Source organism: Arvicola amphibius, chromosome 12 (assembly GCF_903992535.2).
Source record: "Arvicola amphibius chromosome 12, mArvAmp1.2, whole genome shotgun sequence".
Lineage (NCBI taxonomy): Eukaryota > Metazoa > Chordata > Mammalia > Rodentia > Cricetidae > Arvicola > Arvicola amphibius.
The window spans coordinates 165892299-165914519 of record NC_052058.2 but is presented as its reverse complement, the minus strand read 5'-3'; the positions used below and the strand labels follow the sequence as shown (position 1 = coordinate 165914519).

The 22221-nt window shown below is 49.5% G+C and overlaps 1 protein-coding gene across 1 annotated transcript; it reads left to right on the top strand.

The window, feature by feature from the left end:
* The first annotated feature begins 9081 nt into the window (after positions 1-9081).
* On the top strand, positions 9082-10236 carry Tpbgl (trophoblast glycoprotein like). Its single transcript, XM_038313405.1, has one exon. It carries the CDS (start codon positions 9082-9084, stop codon positions 10234-10236), a length of 1155 nt encoding a protein of 384 aa, XP_038169333.1.
* Positions 10237-22221: the final 11985 nt, after the last annotated feature.

Here is a 22221-nt window from a genome sequence, read left to right as displayed (position 1 = left end):
GACTTCCTAGAGGACACACCTGCTCCCCGGTTACCTTCATCCACAGAGCCTGGTGCAGCCACAGTGCATAGCTACAGTGCCCATCAGATGGCATCCAGGGCCACTGAAGGTCAGAGAAGGTCAGATGTTCTCCTTATTTGGTTGGCCCCTGACTGCAGAGGACTCCGTAAGTGTCATTTCTGTTTCCCGTGTGGGACTCGGGAGGTCACAAGAGAGTTGTCCTCTGGAATAAGATGATATGGGATTCCCCTCTTTCTAAAATAAAATGACTGGATAGCTAGCCTTTCAAGGGAGCAAGATTACCATGGACAGTCGACAGTCTATGCAACAAGTGTGGCTAGGCCCGTGGGTCTGTGACCACAGCCTATTTCTGTCTATGTCTGTAAATCTTTCTGCTCATCATTTCTGAGGTCCATGTGTTTCCCTGCAGTTCACAGCAAAGTTTTCCTTGTCCGTAATGCAAATTCCACCTGTGTTTATTATCTAATAAATGTAACTCCAATATTGCCCCTCCTGCTTCATTTCTCAAAGGCCTAGACTTTTCTGTTCCTGGGTTACTTATGGCCTGAATAAGGGTTGTCTGGCTCGCACTGTTGTTGGGGTGGCTTGGGCTCAAGAAGGAAGCAGGGCTGTGGCTGGTGACCTGCAAAGGCAGTGGGTGTGCCAGAAATTACACTCAGGATGAGAAGCAGACCCCCAAGGCTATAGACATTGAGTCCATCCCCCATTCTCCTTGGCCAGGCTTAGGTTTAACTGTGTGTGGGCTCTTCAACCTGAGTCTATATTGACATTCAGCTTGATATCATCACATTGACACATATCACCTCCATCACTACCGTCGTTATCACCAAGATCATCATCAGCCGTCACCCCTCCCCTTCCCATTGACATGGCTGTCAGCGCTGACACCATAACCACTGTCAACATCAACGCCATCCTTTGATTGTGACTATCAGACATGTTACAGATGCTTTTCAGTAGCTATTTCTTTTTTTTTTTCTCACCATCGAGGACCACAGTGTTCACCTGTTTTCCCGACTCATTGAAGCTAATTAGGCAGACCATGTAAGTAGTGTGCTGGATTAAATTGGGGGGGGGGGGTTGCTCATAAAATGAAAGAGAGACTTTATTTCTACTTTTCCTCTGTCTGGTATCTGATGTGGTGGCTACCACTTTGTAGTAGGGAGGCCGCTTGTTCGTTTTTTTGGCTGCTCAGCAGCTCAGACCCGAAACTGTATTAACTGAATCACTGCTTGGCCCATTAGCTCTAGCTTCTTATTGGCTATCTCTTACATATTAATTTTACCCATTTCTAGTAATTGTGTAGTGCCACATGACTGTGGCTTACTGGGTAAACTTTCAGTGTCTGTCTTCAGCAGGGCTACATGGCTTCTCCCTGCCTCCACCCTTCTTTCTCCCAGCATTCAGTTTAGTTTTCCCCGCCTAGCTCTGTTCTACCCTATCAGGCCAAACCAGTTTCTTTATTCATTAGCCAACAAAAGCAACACACAGACAGAAGGACCTCCCACACCACTGTTTTAGTGGCCATTTGGACAACATGAATAAGAACTATACCCCCAAGAAAGACAGAGCGGAAGGCTGGAATAAGTGTGGATTTCTTGTGAAGCCAAGTGACTAATTAGACTCTAGACTCCTCCTTCTGGACTTCCTTCTGAGAAAGAAAAAGAGGGACCTTCTCTTCTGTAGCATTTAAAGGGCTGTTCTTGTAATTACATACAAATAACTGGACATAATCGTAATTATTATACATCACCACCACCACCATTATTTTGCATTGGACAGTCCAGGCAGGTAATCTCTCTAAGAAATCCGGGGAGAACACTGAGATGTGGTAGGATTTCCACCACGGGGGTAGCCCCATTTGAGGACAATCATTAGGAAAATCAGTGGTAGGAAATGATGGTGAGGATGATGGGAAAGGGATATTTATCTGCTGCTAGTGGGGATAGAAGATGGTACAGTCACTATAGAAACAAGTGTGGAGGTTCGTCAAAAAAAAAAAAAAAACTAGGAAAAGAACTAATGCAACCCAGTTATAGCCATCCTAGAGACTTACCCAAAGGACTCTAAGTCACAATATCACAGATATATTTGCACATTCATGCTTGCTGACATGCATTCACAACAGCTGAGAAATGGAACTAGCCTAGCTGTCCATCTACACATGAGTTGGTAAAGAACATATAATACATACACACAGTGATATTTATTCAGCTACTAAAGAAGAGTCAGTTATGACATTCACAGAAAAAAATGGATGGAATTGGGATCACTGTTAAAATAAGCCAGACTTGAAATATACAAATATCACATGATTATTTCTCAATTGTAAAATCTAGAGCTCTCTCTCTCTCTCTCTCTCTCTCTCTCTCTCTCTCTCTCTCTCTCTCTCTCTCTCTGTGTGTGTGTGTGTGTGTGTGTGTGTGTGTAAAAGAGAGGAGAGACAGAGCAAGAATGCACCTGAGAGGCATTAGAACCCCTGGAGTTGGAGTTACAGGCAGTTGTGAGCTGTTGGGCATGGGTTCTGGGAACTGAACTCTGGTCTTATGCAAGAGCAGTACATGCTCTCAAACTCTGAACCATCCCTTCCTACCCCAAAATTCACACTTAAGCAAAACTGAGCACAGTCATATATACTTGTAACCCTGAAACATGTGGATTCCCAGGTTCACCCATCATTAATTTATGACCCCTTTGTACACACACACACACACACACACATACACACACACACACACACCCATCACATGCATGTACACACACAACAGAAACAGAGCAATAATTGGCATGAAGGAATTCAGCACCATGGACAGATCAATGGTCTTCATTGCGGACCCTGAGAAAGGAGCCCTACAAGGTAAGGGTGTGAGGTCGTGGCTGTACTTGATCTAGGTAAATTCCAGAAAGCCCCACTTTGATCTTCTGAGACCAGAACAAGCAGATCAACACAGGAAAGCTTCCTAGGGCTGGAGGATGCAGGGGATGGAGGAACAAGACTGTGACGGAATGCACACAATACTGAAGAATAAGGGAGCGTGAGGGTGGGGAGGACTCAGTGCTAGAAGGGTCTCTGGGCCAACTGTTCCATGAGAGGCCAGGGCAGCAATGGGCGTAAGTTAAGAAAGATGAGTTGGGTGACCTTTCTACTAAGCTCTACGTTAGTGGTTCCAGCTTCTGGTCCCACAACACTGATGCTGGCATGGCAGGGAGCCTATAAAATGTGCCTGGGAGTCTGTGTTGCTGATTCTCAGACTCTACATGGGGTGCTTTCTGCCATGTATCATATCATATCAAGGTTCAGTGGCTTAAAACCACCCCTCAGGGGTGGCTCACAACTCCATGAGTTAACAGTTAGAGCTTGGATCTGTTGGAGAATGCTGCTGCAGTTGGTCTCACACAGCGTCTAGGATCTGGTTGGCCTCAGGGGAGTCAGCTGAGATGGCTCGCTCTGGTTCCATCCTTGTGTCTTTACACATAGCAATTTCAGGGAAGCTAAAAAGCGCATCCTGGAAGTCTAGGCACTTACTAACCCCCTGCTTGCACCACAGTTGCCGATGCGCCATTATCCCAAAGAAGTGATGTGGTCGAGCCAAATTCAGTGTGAGAAGGCACAGCATGAAAGTATAGATCAGAGTGGTATGATGCATTCAGGAACACTGGGATGGCCTCCCACAGCCTCGCTGTGGTTAATTCCCCACCATTCCTATTACCAACACCGCAAGAGCCTATTCCTGCTTCACAGACACCGTGACTCTATGGCTCCCCAGGGCTGTGGTTCTTAGAATTCGATGTTTTGATGTCAAGACTCTGTGATACTGAAAGTGGAAGACCGGTACAGCCAAGGAAGAGCACAAGAGCCCAAGAGAAGGCTGAGGAAGTCGTGCAAAAGAAAACCCTGCCTAGACTTCAGCCCCCAGATCTGTGTCTGGATCAGGCAAATGGCACCAGCAACATGCTTTGAGTTAGAAAACATGTATATAGTTCCTGGGTCATGACTCATCTGAGATGACCCCAAGGACAGCTTCAAAAGCAATTATGTGTACGTATGGGGAGGGTATATGTACATGAATGCTGATACTCCAAACACAGATTTCTTTTATTTGTGACTTTTTTTTAAGTGCTGAAAGTGGACTCCAGGGCCTGATCATGCTAGGCAAGTGCTCTACCACTAAGCCACACTCCCAGCCACTCAGACATAGCTCTAACCCAGCCAGTGTTCTCTTGCAGTCAACAGTTATCGAGCCCTGTTTTCTGAGTAACGCAGAAGATCAACAAAGCCTGCTCATTTCCAATACTGGGAGCCTGGGCCCTGTGCAGCTCAGGATCAGGGGTTTGTTCCCAGCTCCTCCAGCTGCATCCACGGCTGCTGAGACCTTCCTTGAGTTTCAAGGAAGCCAAGATTCAAATGGGCTCTTGCTCTTGGTCCCTACTTTTATCTGCAAAAAGAGAAAAGAGAACAGGGGAGGAATGGGGTAGGAAAAGAAGGGACTCAACTCTGCTGCTCCCTCTTTCCCACCCTCTCCTGCATCTGAGCATCTGACTCAATGGTATTCTGGGCCAACCACTGATTGTACTTCAGATTCAGAGACTGTGCCTCTTGGCTTCTCCCAGAACAGTGATGGAGGGGCTTGGTGTCTCTACAAGGGAAGGAGGCCTAGGGCAATACAACAAACCATGACAGCCCACCGCTACGGAGGAGCCCACTAAAAACCCAGGGAAGGACTGTGGCTTGTTCAGTCACACCCCAGCAGGAAACCAAAGCCAAAAGCTTTGGGCCCCCTACCCTTTGCTAAATGTAAGTTTCTCATTCTTAATGGGATTTCAAGCTCAGCCCGAAGCACCTTTGTAAGCCATCAGACCCAGTGCAGGACAGTCAGGGAGCATCTTTGTCAGCGGCACATAAGGGGAGGAGGGAGGGAGGGGCAGGAGCACTTACACTCAGCCCATTCGTTTATATTAGCCTTTCCCCAGAGGCAGGCCACAGAGTGGAGGAGGGTATTGGATATCAGAGAGTTATTTAAAAGCCAATTGCCCGCCCCTCCCAAGCAGAGTATGGTCTCTGCTGACTCAACGGAGAAAATGAATCTCGGGCCTATGGATTTTCCTGTGTCTCAAGGCAGTGAGGGAGGAGGGAGGCTGTGATGAGTGACAGAAGAGGGAGGATCCACGGTGAAGCTCCCCCTTCCCAGCCAGGGCAGCACAGAAATACAAGGGGAGAGGAGCTGGGTCTCCCACAATTATCATGCCATACTGCTGGGGCGCACCTCCATCTGTCTTAGAGAAAAGTGGACAGAGAAGCACCCGAAAGGGATCCCCCAACACACATACACACACACACACACACACACACACACAGCTTACAGTTGCTTTCACTGTATGACTAAGCAAGCTAAGGCCCTAACTGCCATACAGCCAAGTTCAAAGCCACATATGAAGGTGGAGGCACAGATATGAATGAGTTATATACTATTTCTATGCCTAAATATCTAAAGAGTGTAGAACCAAGAGGCCCTTTGTCAATATACACTTTTCTTTCTTCTGTTTCAAATAAGGAAGTTGAGGTTTGGAAACAGAGGGGCTTTCCCAAGAGTTTGAGTGATCTTCAAGCATCTCTAAAGGCAGCGAGGAGCTGGTGCCTGCTGGGTAAAGGGATGGATGCGGTTGGGCGATCCCAGGGAAGTGCACAGGAGCGTAGAAGAAGCAGGGTCTTTCCAAGGAGAAATAAAGGCCAGAGAGAAGGGACCCGAGCACAGGAGGGACACCAGCTTGCAAGGCTGGGAGAGGAATTCTGAGATCTAGTGGGATAAAAACTAAGAACAGAGGCCCAAGCTAAGCATGCTGGCAATCCCCTTAAATCCCAGCACCTGAGAGGCAGAGACAAGCAGATCTTGACAGCCAATCTGGTCTACGTAGTGAGTTCCAGGTCAGCCACAGCTACAGGGTGAGACCTTGTCTCAAAACACAAACAAATGAACAAAACCCCAAGTCCTGGTCCAGGTGCATGGCTCCCAGTTTCTCTGCTTGGATGTGATGCAGTGCTCTTAGCTCAAGGAGAGTTGGAGAGGGCCAGCTCACCACCCATAGGCTCCCAGTCGCACTGCTGAGAGAGGAAGCCTGGGGCACAGGGACTGGCATGGCAAAGGAACTATGGGAACCTGAGCTCCTGACCTGGTGGGAGTGGGAGAGAAGTCCTTAACATTCCAGGTGAGGGTCTCCTGTTACAGTTATAGAGGAGGACCCTCACCTCGCTGGTCTCAAGCCAGAGACTTTCGGTGAAGGTTCTCTCCCTCATTCCTTCTCCGTGCTGAGCCCTGAGCTCTGCCCTGACAACACAGAAATCAGTCTGATCTGGAGTCCCCACTACCAACAAATTAAAAGGCCAAGAATGCTATGACACTCTGATCACTAAACGGCATTCCAGAAGAAGACGGCAAGCACAGCCAGGAGGCGCAAAGGCAATACACGGTCAAGGAACAGACACTTGCATTGACTGAATCAGGACACAAACAGCCTCAGCCTCAAGTGGACATACATTTATTAAAACACCTACTGTATACAGCTCCTGGAGAGAGGGCTCTTCTTCCAGAGAACACAGAGAACATGGGTCCTCTTGCTCAATGACTGTAGGTTCTTCTTAGGCTTCTCTTCCCCAAATGAGGGGTTTAGCACCAACTAATGAAGGCTGCCTGCTGCCCTGAAGCCCCTTTTCCTTGCAGGAGGAGCAGTGAGCAGCAACCAGAAGTCAGCTGCCATGAAAACCTGAGAGGAAGCACCGGCCTTGGCAGTGAGCGGCAATCCCTTAAGGGCTGAAGGCAGAAGGTCTCCACGCAGTACGGCCAAGGAAGCAGACGGTTCTGGTCACTCATTTTTGGAGCAGCTGTGCCATGGGAGAAAGGGGACCTGAGATCTCCAACGACCAAGAGCACAGCCCAGGGCCCCATCTGCATGTTTGCCCTTGCATGTGAGTCTGCAAGCCGTCCCCTCTGAGGCTGCAGCTGAAACCTGCTCCGGCCCAGCAAAGGCGCATTCAAGCACTTAGGTGTACTTCTGAGTCTATGGACGCAAGCCATGTTGCCCTTCAAGCTACATTCCTATGTGATCAGGCACCGATGAGCCTGTGCAAGACCAGTCTGTCTGAACTTGCTCTATGCAAGTTGTGCAAGCTTACACATGCCCACGTGTGGCCTCACATCTACATAAGAATAGATTTGTGAGACCACACATGGGCATGGGTAGGTCTCTGGGTGTAAAACCTGCCTTTCTGCATAGAGGCACACATGGATGTATAAACTCATGTGACCAGGTACACAGACATGTCTAACATGTGACCAGGTACACAGACAACATGTCTAACTCTAAACGTGAAAAATTACCTACTGTCATCTTCCAGTAACTGGGAGAGCCATCATAGAGACAGGGAAAGAGAGGACTGGGTCAACCTCCAGCATCATCAGCCTGGCCCTTGTTGTTGGTATTTGCTTGAGACCCAGACCACCACAGGCTGTGCCTTCTTAAGTGGTTTCAATCTGCTGGTCGATCTGTTAAATACAACCTCAGGGAAGAAGTCAACAAAACATCCCCAGTTCAGGAGAAAAAGACTGACTGATTCTTTTGGAGAGGAGGAGAGGCTCCATCCCAACCAGCTCTGCCAAGCAAGATACTCGAATGGCCCAGAGATCAAATGTCAGCTTCTCCAACCTGAATAATTCATGCCAAGACCAGGAATGCTCCGGAGTCTGTCTCTTTAAATCAGGTCTTGAGCTTCCCAGTTCTGGGGAGAGAGAGAGAGAGAGAGAGAGAGAGAGAGAGAGAGAGAGAGAGAGAGAGAGAGAGAGAGAGAGAGAGAGAGAGAGAGAGAGAGAGAGAGAGAACAAAAGTAAATAAGTAAAAAAAAAATTCAGAACAAAGCAAGTTTATCAGCAGCTCAGCCCCCAGCTCCGCCTGGATGCTACCACACCCCCACCCCACCCTACTACTTCTGGAGCCCTCTCCCCCAACCTGCACCCCCACACACACTCAGTACTGACTGGTGGGGGAGTTTGGAGGGACAAAGCTGAACACTATATCCTAAGGGTGCTCAGGTGCTGGGGCAGCGTGGAAAAGCAAAGAGCTGAGTCTCTCCACCTACCAGTCCCTGAGTCTGGGAGGGGTCCAGCCCGAAGGGTGGAACCAATGGGAGAGGTCCTGGCAGGGGCAGCGCAGCCTGAGTTAGGGACATGGGAAGTGTGGGAACAGGGGGTACTGTAGACTCCCCTCCGGCATGGGACAGAGTGGACAAAAGACTGACTGACGCAAAGAACCTGCAGAGGTGGAGAAACGGCCGCGCCTAACGGAACTGGGATCACAGAAGAGGAAGGCAAAGCTAGGTATTTTCCGGGCTCTCGCCCTTAGCTCCTTTCCTTGACTACAACAAGAGTAACTTTCTCAGCCCACCCTCAGCCCCACCTCCTCTTCGAGGGGTAGCAGTTCTAAACGCCTCTCCCACCTTCGGTGGGTGCACAGACCCACCTGCCAGGTCAGCCCTCCGGGCCCCGCCCATATGTGCCAGGAGGGAGGAGGGAAAGAACCTGCCTAAATGTAGGGGGTGGGGAAAGAAGCAAGTCAGAGCTCGGGGAGCCAAACTTCTTAGCAGCTCGGGAACTAGAGAGCACAGCGGCCCTAAGCCTGCTGCTCCAGAGCTACCCACCCCGCCTCCCTCGGCGAGGAGGTGCAGAGACTCTGCCGGGGGTGGAGGAGGCGGCCCGGAGGCGGGGAGGGGGAGGCAAACCCTGCCCACTCGGCTCGGAGCCCAGAACGGCCGCGGAAGTCGGAGGCCGGAGCGCAGGGCGACGAGGGCACCGGGGGCCGGGGTCTCCTGCCTGACCCCTATCGCCCCCCCAGTCAGCAAAGTGGAGGCTTCTTGGACTTTACAAGCAGAAGAAACAGATCGGGACAGCCAGCTCCGGGTCAAGGTCTAGCCTACCCCCACCCTCCCGTGCCACCCCCACCCCATCATCACCAAGCGCTCCCAACTCACTGGTGAGCGCGGCTGGCTGGGGGCTGGATGCGGGGACGGCCGCGATGGCCCCGCGCGCGGGACAGCGGGGGCTCTGGAGCCCGCTGCCTGGGCTGCTTCTCGTGGCAGCAGCGCTGAGCCGGCCCGCCGCGCCCTGTCCCTTCCAGTGCTACTGCTTCGGCAGCCCCCGGCTGCTGTTGCGCTGCGCGTCGGGCGCGGAGCTCCGGCAGCCGCCGCGGGACGTGCCGCCCGACGCGCGCAACCTCACCATCGTGGGCGCCAACCTGACCGTGCTGCGCGCGGCCGCCTTCGCGGGAGGGGACGAGGAGGCGACGGAGGGCGTGCGCCTGCCGCTCCTCACTGCGCTGCGCCTCACACACAACAACATCGAGGTGGTGGAGGACGGCGCCTTCGACGGGCTACCCAGTCTGGCGGCGCTCGACCTGAGCCACAACCCGCTTCGCGCCCTGGGAGCCCGTGCCTTCCGCGGGCTGCCTGCGCTGCACTCGCTGCAGCTCAATCACGCGCTGGCACGGGGAGGCCCCGGGATGCTGGATGCCCTGGACGCCGCGCTCACCCCACTGGCCGAGCTGCGCCTGCTGGGCTTGGCGGGCAATGCGCTGAGTCGCCTGCCGCCCGTCGCGCTGCGCCTGCCTCGCCTGGAGCAGCTGGACGCGCGCGTCAACGCACTGACCGGCCTGGGCCCCGACGAGCTGCGCGCGCTCGAGCGCGATGGCGACTTACCCGGGCCGCGCCTGCTGCTGGCGGACAACCCGCTGATCTGCGGGTGCACCTCGCGCCCCCTGCTGGCCTGGCTCCACAATGCCACCGAGCGCGTGCCCGACGCGCGCCGCCTGCGCTGCGCCTCCCCGCGCGCGCTGCTCGATCGGCCACTGATGGACCTGGACGAGGCGCAGCTGGGCTGCGCCGACGGCGATGCTAACGAGCGCGGGGAAGAGGTGGATGTCGCCGGCCCGGAGCTGGAAGCCTCTTACGTCTTCTTCGGCCTGGTGCTGGCACTCATCGGCCTCATCTTCCTCATGGTGCTCTACCTAAACCGTCGTGGCATCCAGCGCTGGATGCGCAACTTGCGCGAGGCCTGCAGGGACCAGATGGAGGGCTACCACTATCGCTATGAGCAGGATGCAGACCCGCGCCGCGCGCCCACTCCGGCTGCCCCCTCCGGCTCCCGGGCCACTTCCCCGGGCTCTGGTCTTTGAGCCTCACCTCCCTAATGGGAGGCTATCCCGGTCAGCTGATAACTTTACTGGGACCACCCAGCCTTCCCCTGCCTGGCCTGAGCCCTGGAGATGACACGCCAATGAGTTTGGATCTCTGAGACCTTTGGATCAATCGTAGCATCTTTCCCAACCCAAAACTCCAAGGTGTACTCGTTTTTTCCCTGGCCTAAGAGCTTCCAGGTCAAAAACCCAGAGACTCCCCCATCTGTTTCCAGAAACAAACCCTTCCTGTCGGTCCTTCCTGGGCGATTGAAATCCCTTCACCCAAAGGTCTCCCCAAAGACCCCGCTCTTCCACTTTGAAATCTCTAGCACTTTCTCTACTACACACGCTTTGAGCCAGACACCTTGGCTAGACTGCACTGACCCCTGACCCCAGTTAGGAGCCCTCAATCCTTTTCTCAGAGCTCAGGGGGTCTACATCCCTTCTGCTCTTACCGGAAGGTTTTTTGTGGTGTTTGAACCGTTTGTCCCACCCCAGAATTCTGAGCCCTCCATCTGGTAATCCACATCCGGAGGCTCTGTGGCTTAAGCAGCCTCCTCTAGTCTGGCGTGCTTCATATACTGGTTCTAGCTCAAGCTCCTCCATTCCTTGGCCCTGCCTGGGTCCCAGCTCCAGCCCTGTCCCTCTCGACCCAGGGACATGCCTTGGTGTGGATTCCATCCTTAACCTTTCCAACCGGGGATCTGATGTCCCAATGCTCAGTGTTTGTCCTCAGTCTCAAGCTTAGCTCTTCACCTTGGTCACTTTCGTGCCCTGGCCTAAGTCTTAGGCTTACCCATCACCGTACCTGCCTGTGCCATTCTCTGATCCGGGTCCAGAGAGGAATCTCCCCATGGTGGGGTGCTACCCACTGCCCTCCTAGAAGGAGTTCTCCCATCCTGTGGGACAAGGGCGAGCACCCTATGGCACATAGGCAAACCCTGGTGAGGAAGAGAGCATGTGGGGTGTGCAGGGCTTCCAAACCAGGGTCACCCGTCCATCTGGGAAAGAGAGGCTGGGAGCTGCTGTCGGTCTAGTTCGTCTGGACTCCCTCTCACCCATGCGGTCCTCCCCTGGGAACTCCTTGCTACCACCTCTCATGCCTTCTGGAGGAGGATAGAGTCTGACTTCTTGTCTCAGTCACAAGCCTTCCTGGTCAAGGTCATGGCCTCAGCGCCCTGCCTTCTGCAAGATCCCAAAGCACAATAGTGAGTGAGGAGGGGCCGCCTCCCCACCGCTCACCCTAAGTCAGGCAGAATGGCAGGCCCGCGCTGCCTCTGCACAGGAAGTCCTTCCTCCTCTGTGTATTGGCTTGAGGCCCGCCTTCCCTCCCTCAACTGAGAAATCTGGACCTCCCTTGGGCTGTTTTCTATAAAGTCTGCAATAATCTCTGATACTCTCTGCTCTTGTAAGTGGTACTGTGTTTTTCCTACTGACCTTGGGGCCTTGGTGGGAGCGAGAGGTGGCAAGGGGGCATTTGAGGCCATGTCCCTTGTGTGTTCTCTGGAGTTGGGGGGGGGAAGAAATGAACTGTGGGTTCACAGAGCAAGATTGAGGCTAGATACGTGGAGAGGCTATCCACCACTCTCCAAACTCCCCGCTTTTTGATGGTCTGAAATGGGCTTATCCACAACCGGCAATGAATTCTACACTTTTTTTTTACACTCCCTGTCCTTTGGGGTGGGGGGCTGGAAGGAAATATGTTTAGACTGACTAACCTCGCCTGGGATGAGCCTCTTAGGAAAGAGGCCAGCTACAGAGGAGAGGCAGTTTACTGAGGCAAATTTGTCTGAGGGGCCATTGGCTGCTCCAGGCCCATCTGCTTGCTAGCCTTTTTGCCTAGGGGTATACAAAATGAGGAGAAACAGCAGCCTAGAGGGGGTGGGGCAGAGTGACCCCCCTTTATAAAGGCAGTGGGAAGAAGGTGGGCCCCGGGCTGGAAGAAGTGGCTCATCCCTTATTTCAGGATTCCCAGAGTTGTTTACTTAGGTTCTCAAAGCCTCAGAATCATGGGGCAGAAGTCTAGAATCCCAGCATGTATTTTAAAAGGTTCAGAGCCACGTGTTTCTAGAACGTGTGGCTTCTAAACATTGAAAAGGCCATCCTGGTGCCATGGGAAGCCTCTGTTGTCTTGGCGGGACACAGTGCACTTGCTCCTTGTCGTCCCCTAGTGGATGCTGTATCCATCCTCCCAGCCGGTTTCCATGAACATCTGTCAGGGACCTTGGGTGTGTGCTCTGAGAGGTAGGAAACCACCTCTCAACAGATCACCTCGGTGCTAAAAGTGTACCGTAACTGCAGTAAATCCTGGCAGATAAAGGGTGCTGTTGGCTGTGGGCGCTTTATCGGCAAACAAATGAACCTTTTACATGGTGCCACTTTGGATACTCTGCTAAGAACTTAGTTTTCCTGAGCCATGGAATAGCAACAGATATTTTAAAAGTCAATTGAAGGCCTATTGTATATGATGCAAGGCTTTGCCTTCGTGTCTTTGATGGACTCCATTAGAAGCCAGTTCCTGGTCATGCCAGCCCATGTCCCCAGCCTTTGTCCTCTGTAGGTCTAGCTTCACACTTAGCCTATGATGAATACAGCTCTGCCGGTCCTAAGGAGCCTAATGACTGGGAGCCTCTGACCCAGACTAAAAGGACTTTGTAGATGAAGTAGCGTTTGAGCTGAGTTGGGGTTTGTTCTGTTTTGTTTTGTGATGCTAGGAAGGTCAAATCCAGATCCTTGCACAGACAGGCTAGGCAATTACTGTACCACTGAGCTACACTCACAAGCCCTTGGTTTGTGTTTCCTCTGGTTGGTTTTGATACAGGATCTTGCTACGTGGCCTAAACTTAAACTGGCTTTGGACTTAAGACCCTCAAGTCTCAGCCTCCTTAGTGCTGTGCCTCTAGGAATGAGCCACCCTGACTCCCCATACCATCCGCTCAGTCCAAAGCCTCTCCCAGGAGCTGCTAGAAATGAGTGGGGAGAGGCCTGGAGGATGGGGGCAGCAGGGACAGAGTGACAGGGGCAAAGTTATCTCCGGATGTCTCCTTAGAGAGCAGATAGGGAAGTGAGCAGGTGAGGGCAGGTAAGTGTGGTGTGACTGTCAAGACTATGGTAGACGTGAACCCTCTGAGCACTCAGAGAGACAGGCAGACTTCCCAGGTTTCTGTGACCCCCATAAGAGGTTCAAAATTGCCAAACTTCTCTGGGAACCTCTGGTGTTGGTGACCCTGAGCCTATCCTTGCCCCTCCGATCTAGAGTGAGAGCCGATGAAGGCCTGGCTTGAGCCTGAGGACCCAGTTCGAATCTGACTAAGCACCCGTCTTCCCAGGCCATCTGAACCCTTGGACCAAAATATCAGGCAAGTCCTTACTGTGTGCTGGGGAAGGCTGCCGAGTAGGTCTCTACCTTTCTAGCCCAGGATGGCACTGTCCCCTAGAGTTCGCTCTCTCTGCAGCTCTGTCTTTCTTCCATTCAGGCTGTGACCTCTGCAGACAGCGCCTCCGACTGAAGGCCATCTTCATCTTCATTAAGTCGGCCTGGCAGATGGTCGGCCCTAATTTACTGGCATGGCCTTTCCTAGGCTGAGAGAAGCGAGGGGAGCAGTTGATAACGCTGATCCACAACCTCACCCCCACCTCGTGCGCCCACTCACTTCCCTCAGCATCCTGCGGGGGCAGCTTTTCCGGGGATTGAAGATAGAAAATGCTCAATGCACTTTTCCTTGAATGGGCGTGGAGACCAAAGCTCAGAGTGAACAGGAGCTGCTTCGGGTCACACAGAGGCCAGAATTCCTGCCTCCAAGGCTGGTCTGCCCCGAGCACTTGGCAGGTCCATCACCTCTGGACTCAGCATCCTCTTATTCCTGTGGTACTGCTTCCAGAAGCCAGGATAAAACCATGGAAAGCTAGGGAGGAAAAAAGACAGTCCACAGTGGGGGGTGGGGTGGGGGTGGGGCACCATCAGTTGCTTCAGACAGGTTGAAGGAGTCCTGATCTTGGAGGCAGCAGGTGTGCTGGGGGGGGGGGGGGGGGCATGTCTGTTGTGAGGGGAGCAAGGGGCTGATTCTGGATGCCTGAGGTCAAGTCCCTGCCTTTCAACCCACCCCTCTTCCTCCTGCGTTGGCTCTGCTGAACACCTGCTGAGCGCAGGGCTCACATACAAGAACCAGATCTTACTGCTGTTCTGGGTCCAGACGGTGCCACGCAAGGTCACTGCGAATGTGGCCATGCAAGCATAGGATGTCAGGGAAGTCCCTGAGTTGGCCACTCACGCTGGGAAACTTCAATGGAAAAGGACTCACTATCAATAATTACATGGAAAAATTAAAAATAATAATATTTTTATTACAAAGAAAGCCAGACAAACCACAGGTGTCTGGAGGCAACTCAGGAGGATCACCAAAAGTCTGAGGGCATCTTAGGCCAGAATGAGACCTCAAACAACAGCAACAGACGCGGAGACTGGATAGTAGCTCAGTGCCTACGAGTACTTATTGCTCTGGTAGAGGACCAGGATTCAGATCCCAGCGCCCATGTCAGGCAGCTCACACCTGCTACAGAGGACCTAGTGCCCTCTGCTGGCCTCTTTACACACCCACGTGAATGCACAAATGCACGTGCACAGACACACATAAATAAAATTTAAAATGCTTTTCCATTTAAATCTCAAAAAAAAAAAAAAAAGAAGCGGCATCTGAAGAGATGGCTCAAAGGTTGAGATCACTTGCTGTTCTCCCAGTGACACCGCTTTGGTTCCCAGCACCTATACTGGGGGTCAGAGCCGCCTCTAACACCACATCCAAGGGATCTGATGCCTCTTTCTGGTCTTGAAGCACCTGTACATACATCCTATACACACATACAAAAAAACTCAAATGTTTATTTTTTTAAGTAGGCAGGCTAGGGATGCAACTTAATTGGGGGAGTGCTTTCCTAGCATGTACAAAACCCGGACTTTTGTCCCCAAAACTACATATATGGAATGTTGTAGCATATGCCTGCATGCCTGCAATTCCTGCACTTGGAAGATGGAAGCAAAAAGATCATTTCAAGGTCATCCTTGGTGTCATAGAAAGTTTCAGGCCACTCTGGGCTACATGGTAACCCTGCTTTTAAAAAGGATTCTACATCTACATCTCTGTCTCTGTCTCTGTCTCTCTGTCTCTCTCTCTCTCTGTGCCTCTCTCTCTCTCTCTCTCTCTCTCTCTCTCTCTCTCTCTCTCTCTCTCTCTCTCTCTCTCTCTCTCTCTCTCTCCTCTCTCTCTCTCGTCTCCCAGAACTGCGTGACTAATGCCCTCCCTTTCTTGCTCTCTGGCCGTGAGAGCTACTCCTCACATCTTGGGGGTGCAGCCAGCTGTCCCCGGCCCTGAGCCTCCATCAGCACAGCACCCTCCCCTCTCCCAGCATAGCATCAGGACTCTCCCCGCTGCTGCGCTGCGTGTCTGGTTCCTGCCTGTACTGGGCACTTTTCTTGCCCCTTGCCTACATCAGGATGGGGTGGAGGGGGACTATATCCCTTTTACGTCCTCACCCTAACACAAAAAAATATTTTCAGAACTCCGCGAGCCTCAGTCCTACCCAGCAGATACGCGTATCCAAAGGGAGAGGATCACACAGGGCGCTCTGACCTCCCTCCCCGCACTTTGCTACCTCCCACAACCCCCCCACCTCATTAAACTGTGATTGCGATGATTTAAGATACCTGGGTGCCCAGTTCCTCCCTGCTGTTTTAACAAAAGGAATAAACTTGATGAAGATGCCTGTGGTCCTGTCTCTTGGGAGACAGAAGCAGTCCGATCGGAAGTTCAAAGCCACCCTCAACTGTTCCAAGACCAACCAGAGCAACCTGAGCTCCGCCCCCGCACCGCTAAAACAAACTTTCCGAGTGTGACCCTGCAAAACATAATTTAGACTTGGCTTCTTCACTTCATTTTTGAGAAAGATTTAACCTTCTGGCTCTCTTTTGGATACTTTTTCAGGGTCCTGCCTGGGAAGAGCCTTCCCAAGCTTTTTAGTGTGTCGTCTTCATTCTCGGGGACCTGAAGAGACATCTATTGGCAGAGGCGTTGCTGAGTGATGCCCCCTTTCTCTTTTCTTGACATCCAGGCGCCATCTGCTGGTCGAGATAGGACAGTTCCTTTCTTCTTTCAGGCCATGCATGAGGCATTGAAGCCCAGAGGAACTAAGAAGCTAAGGATGCAGTATCGAGGAAAATAGTATGTGACGTCACCCAGAATTTGCTGTATGTCAGAGATCTTTCTAGACGCTATTTTTCCTTTAACCTGTTACCCCGATGGCAGTTCTGTGGCACAGCTATTATTCCTGCCTCACAGATGAGGAGCATAGGTCACAAGGAGATGACTATGGCTAATTAAGATCAAGATCACATAAGGTGAATCAGAGGCCAGTGGGCTTAGGACCCAGACAGTGAGCTCCACAGCCGTGCTCTAGACTTCTTAGGGGGGAAACGGGAGCGAGGATGGTAGGAAAGGACCGCCTTTGAATGAAGTAGCCATGCAAGGCTCTTCTGAGAAACCAGCTGGGAAAGACCAGCCTAGGAAGAAGCATTCAGGGCTGAGGGACGGAGACCGAAATTTCCATTATCGGTTGGGGGTGAACTCTGGCCCTGAGTACCTCTCCAGTCTGTTCCCTTTTCAGTTCCAAGGCCAACTCTGCATCTCTTGCCCTGCTTCCTTCATGACTTCCTCCCTGCAGCGCCCTTCCTGGTCCATGCTCAACACTGCAGCCAGACTGATGGCAGAGACACATTAACGGGATCCCTCTCGCTCCAATGTGGCTACCCCATTCTCTTCTGGGTGGTGACCTCCTTCCTCTGGTTGCTGCCAACTCTCCCAGCCCCCTTCACCCCAGTGAAGGCTTTACAGTTACCTACAGGTCCAGGCTGTCTCTCCTGTAAGCATCCTCCCCGTGTGCCCACGGAATGTCCACAGCCCCTCCTCCGACATTCACTCCAGACTTCTCTTCTTCCCAGAAGCCTGTCTGATAGCCCTCTCAGCTACCCCAACAGAGCATGAAGACCCTCCTTAGCGTGGCATGCTGTGCTACGTGTCAAGGCCACTCCGCAGCAAGTCCAAACTTTGGTCTTGTCCTCTGTAGATGTACAAGCAATTGGAGGACGACTGCCAGAAATCCAGCAAATGCCACAAACCAATAAACAATTGTTTGCAGTAGTGATCTCTTACTTGTTCAGCCTGCCTGCCTTCCTCCCCCTCTCTGGTTCTTTTGGAGGCAGGGTCTCCCTATGCAGCCAAGAACTTCCTGTCCTGGACATCTGAGCACCGAGATTACGAGCATGTACTGACCGCTATACCTGTCTTCGTTTATTTTTCTTTCATGTTGAAATGTAGGCAGTTAAACTCCACCCTTTGGGGGAGATGGGTCTAAGAGTTTTGAAGAGATATAAAACAGGTCCCTATCTTCTAGAAATCACCCTCCTGATGCCTCTTCACAGCCAGCTTTCACACAGTCCCAGCCACCAGCAAGCATGGGCCCTGTTTCCCGCACATACTCACAACACATACACAAAATAAATAAATATAAATAATAAATGTTGTTTTATTTTGCTGTATGCTATTTCACCTGAATATACACCTTTGTGCCTCATCCATGCCTGGTGCCCAGAGGGGCCAGAGAAAGTGTTGGATCCCCAGGAACTGGAGTTACAGAGGGTTGTGAGTTGCCATGAAGGTGCTGGGAATTGAACTCGGAACTCTGGAAGAAGATACCGTGCTTTTAACTGCTGATCCATCACTCCAGCCCCTAAATATGATTTCTTAAAAAAAAAACATTTTTCTAAGTTTTTTTTGTTTAAAATCATAAATGGAGAATATCGTCTTTCAAGTGTCTTTTCAGAATCTACCAAGATCATCACCATTTTAACCCTCTCTCATGAACTTAAATATTTGTTTTTATTTTCATTTTTTTGCCCTGGAATAAAACAGTTGTTAGTAGTAACAGTGGTGCATTTGAGACAGGATCTGTGTAGCCCAGGATCTCCTGGAACTCACTCTGTAGACCAAGCCGACCTCGAACTCAGAGATCTGATGCCTCTGCCTCCCAAGTTAATTAATAATATTACTATATTGTATTGGGTTACATAAGGCCATTTTCATGCAAATTTAAAAATTTTAAATTTGAGCACCTCCCCCATGGTCTACTGCCCTCCCTTCTCAATCCCTCTTTTCATTTAATTCTATACTTGTTCAGAACAATATTTTCTCTTCTTTTTTGGTGAATTCCTCTCTGAGCCATTTAGAGGTGTTGCTTGATTTCCAAATACCTGCATACTTCCCGGATACATTTTTCTTGGTGTTAATTTCCAGTTTATTTCTGTGTTGATTAGAGAAAAAAAATTATGAGCTAAAAATTTTAAGTTTACTAAGGATCTCTTTAGGCACAGAAAATGCAAGCTATGTATTCTTCTGTTCTGTTTGGGGGTAAACTATGCAGTGATGTCTTCTAGGCCATGCTAATATCAATTAGGTCATTCAGACCTGTCAGCTGATGGGAGAGGGGTACTTAGGTTCTTACATTTATCCTTTCTGCTCCACCCCTTGTACACCATGTATCTGGACACACGATGACCAGGTGCACTGTGCATTTAGGATTATCATGTCTTGATAAACTGACACTCTTTAGTTTCGCTAACACTGTTAAAATTTCTTGTTTTGAAATCTACTTTGTCAATTACTAATATTGCCATTAATTATGCTTTTTTATTGTTTGTATGGTGTAGCTTTTCTAACTTTTGAGGGGCCGTTTTGTTTGGGGTCTAGAACTGAAGTTAGTCTGCTGTTACCTTCTGACTGCTGGGATTATAGGTGTGAAACAATACACCTGGCCTCCGTCCTTCAAAATTTAACACATCAGCCAGCTGGTAGCTCATGCCTTTCATCCCAGCACTCAGAAGGCAGAGGCAAGCGGATCTCTGTATGTCTGAGGCCAGCCTGGTCTACACAGTGAGTTCCAGGACAGCCAGCAGCCAGAGCTACGTAGTGAGACTCCATTTTGAAAAAAAAAAAAAGAAAGAAAGAAAAGAAAAGAAAAAAAAGAAATTTTAGTATATCCCTTGTCTTTATATGTAAAGCAGGTTTCTTTTTCTTTTTCTTTTTTTTTTTTTTGCTATCTTTTTTTAATTGATTCCCTTCCCTGCCTCTCCCTTCCCTTTCAACCCTCTCCCAAGGTCCCCATTTAAAGCAGGATTCTTTTTTTAAAGATTTATTTATTTATTATGTATATAATGTGCTGCATGCAGACAAGGGTACCAAATCTCATCTTAGATAGTTGAGAGCCACCACATAGTTGCTGGAAATTGAACTCAGGATGTCTGGAAGAGCAGTCAGTGCTCTTAACCTCTGAGCCGTCTCTCCAGCTCCCTAAAGCAGGTTTCTTATAGACAGAATTTAGTTAGATGATAAACCCGGTCTGGCAATCTCTGCCATTAATTTGTTGTGTTTAGTCCATTTTCGTTTGTTATGGTTACTGATATGATTGGTTTTTATTTTTTAAAAAATACTATTTTTATTTTTCTGGTTTTTTTCCATTTATTTTTTCTTTTTGTATCTGTCTCTGATTTCCTGCATTCTTTTGAAATATCTGAATTAAATTTTAATGTGCTATTGTTTCTATTTTCATTTATAGATGTGTTTCTATCTTGAGTTGTTGCTCCAGGGATCACAATATACATACCTTTTCCTGGTCTACTTAGGGTTATTTTTTCATCACTTCAAGTATAATAGTATTTTTACATTTTTTTCATCACATGTGTTTATGTGTGTGTTCATGCACATGTATATATGGGTATGCACACACAACATACTTGTGAAGTTCACAGGACAACATGTGGATTCATTCCTTCTGCCCTATGGGTTCTGGGGATCAATCTCTGGTCATCAGACTCAGTGGTAGACACCTTTACCTCCTGAGCCTTCTCTACAGCCCTCAAATATAATACAGAAGATGTGTGAATAAATAAGTTCTTAATTTCCCTCACATTACAGATGTCTTATGACATTAATTCTCTGTCAGGAGTGGCAACCCTGCCAGCATTATGGTCTTCCTTCCTTTCATTCTAAAGAACAATCAACAGAACCTTGTATTTTTACCCAAATCATTACCATGTCTGTCACGTTTAATTCCTGAAAAATTTGAGCTCATCTTTGTCATAATGTCCCTTCAACCCAAAAACACTTTTATTTGCTTTTTTTTAAAAAAAAATGTGTGGTGATATGTTCTTCTGGTCTTTATTGATCTGAGAATCTGTTTTACAAAGACTCATGAAGGGTGATTTTTTTTTTTATACTGGATATGAAGTTCGGAGTCCACATTTTTGTTAACCTTTTAAATCTAGTTCATGTTCTTTTGACTTCCATGTTTTCCCCTGAGAAACCTGTGTTCAGACAGTAACTCTTTAAATGGAAGAACATTCCAGAATACATCATTTTCTCTAGAGGCTTTCAAGAGTTTTAACTTGATCTTGGGTTGTAGGAGTTTCATGATATTTGTCTAGACATTGTTCTTCTACAAATGGTGATGTTTAATCTTAATTGTCAACTCTGTGGGGTCTGGAGTCACGTGGAGGACATACCTCCGGGTGTGTCTGTGGTATGTCCCCAGAGAGGCGTGACTGAGAGGTGGAAGGGATCCATCCTCAGAGTAGGTGGCATCTCCCAGCAGGTGGCCCACATATAAAGAGGCCAAGGAAGAAACAGCTCTGCCTGTCCCCCCCAGTTCCTGCAAAAGTGCCTGAGTGTGTCTGTCACTGCTGCCGCCATGGAAGCTGACCCGCTCTGTCCTCCACTGACGTCAGACCCCAACCCTCTCAGTTTTCCAGTGTGGCCTGGATGCCAGCAGTTCCCTAGAAATCCTCCAGGCCTTCAGCACCAGACTGGGGCTCCACAGGCATCCAGCTTTGTAGGTTAGAGTAGCTACCTCGGTTCTCTGCCTCCCCAGCGAACAGAAAACCATGGCTGGGCTACCCAGCCCACACCGTGTAAGCTCATCTGAGAAATCCCCTTCATAATATGTGCATCCTAAGGTTGTCATCCTCACGGAATCCTGCCTAATTCACTTCTCAAATGGTAATGTGTGTCTTCCATCAGGTTGGGGTGGGGAGTAGGTAGCAGCCATTATTTCCTCAAATATTACGTTTTCTGCACCAATGTCTTTCTCCTCTGCTCTGAGTCTCAAATGACAATGAAACTCTATGATCAGGCCCCACATGTCCTCACACACACAGGACCCCAAGGCTCTGTTAACTCTAAAAGAAATGTATCCCTCCTTTTTCACAGATAGAAAAATTCTGTCATCTATCTTCAAATATTCAGTGAATTTTTTGTTACCACCTAGCCAGTGTGTATTTTATTTCAGTTACTTTTTAAATCCTAAAATCTGTTTTGTTATTTTCCCTATAGCTTCTGTATCCTTGAACAACTATCTTTCTAGCCATTTAAATTATAAACTACAACCTCTCATAATAATCTTAGCGTGAAAGTCTTCTTAGAGTTGGTGCCTTTTGTAATTTTTAATCTTAAGTACTGGTCACAGTGTGTGCATGTGTGTGTTTACAATAATTTTAGATCGTGTTCTGGATAGTATGGATGTTATAGTGTGTAGACTATGGGCCCTGTAATAATCGTCTGTAGAATGTTGGTGTTGCCAAGCCTGTCTCAAGAAGCAACCAACGGCTGGTGAGATGGCTCGGTGTGGAAATGCACTTGCCGCTCAAGCCTGGTGGCCTGAGTTATGCACATGGTACATACACACACACGCATGCAGGCAAAATGCACCCACACAGAAAATAAAATACATCTAAGCATCAACAAAAAAAGATAAATGCCCATATATTCCTCCTGTTCTGTCTGTCTGTAAGAGAACAAAAGGAATGACCCACATATGGCTACCCAGGAAGACAAGGCTTTGACATAAGTTGACACAATTTTTACAGGAACATGAAAAATAAAT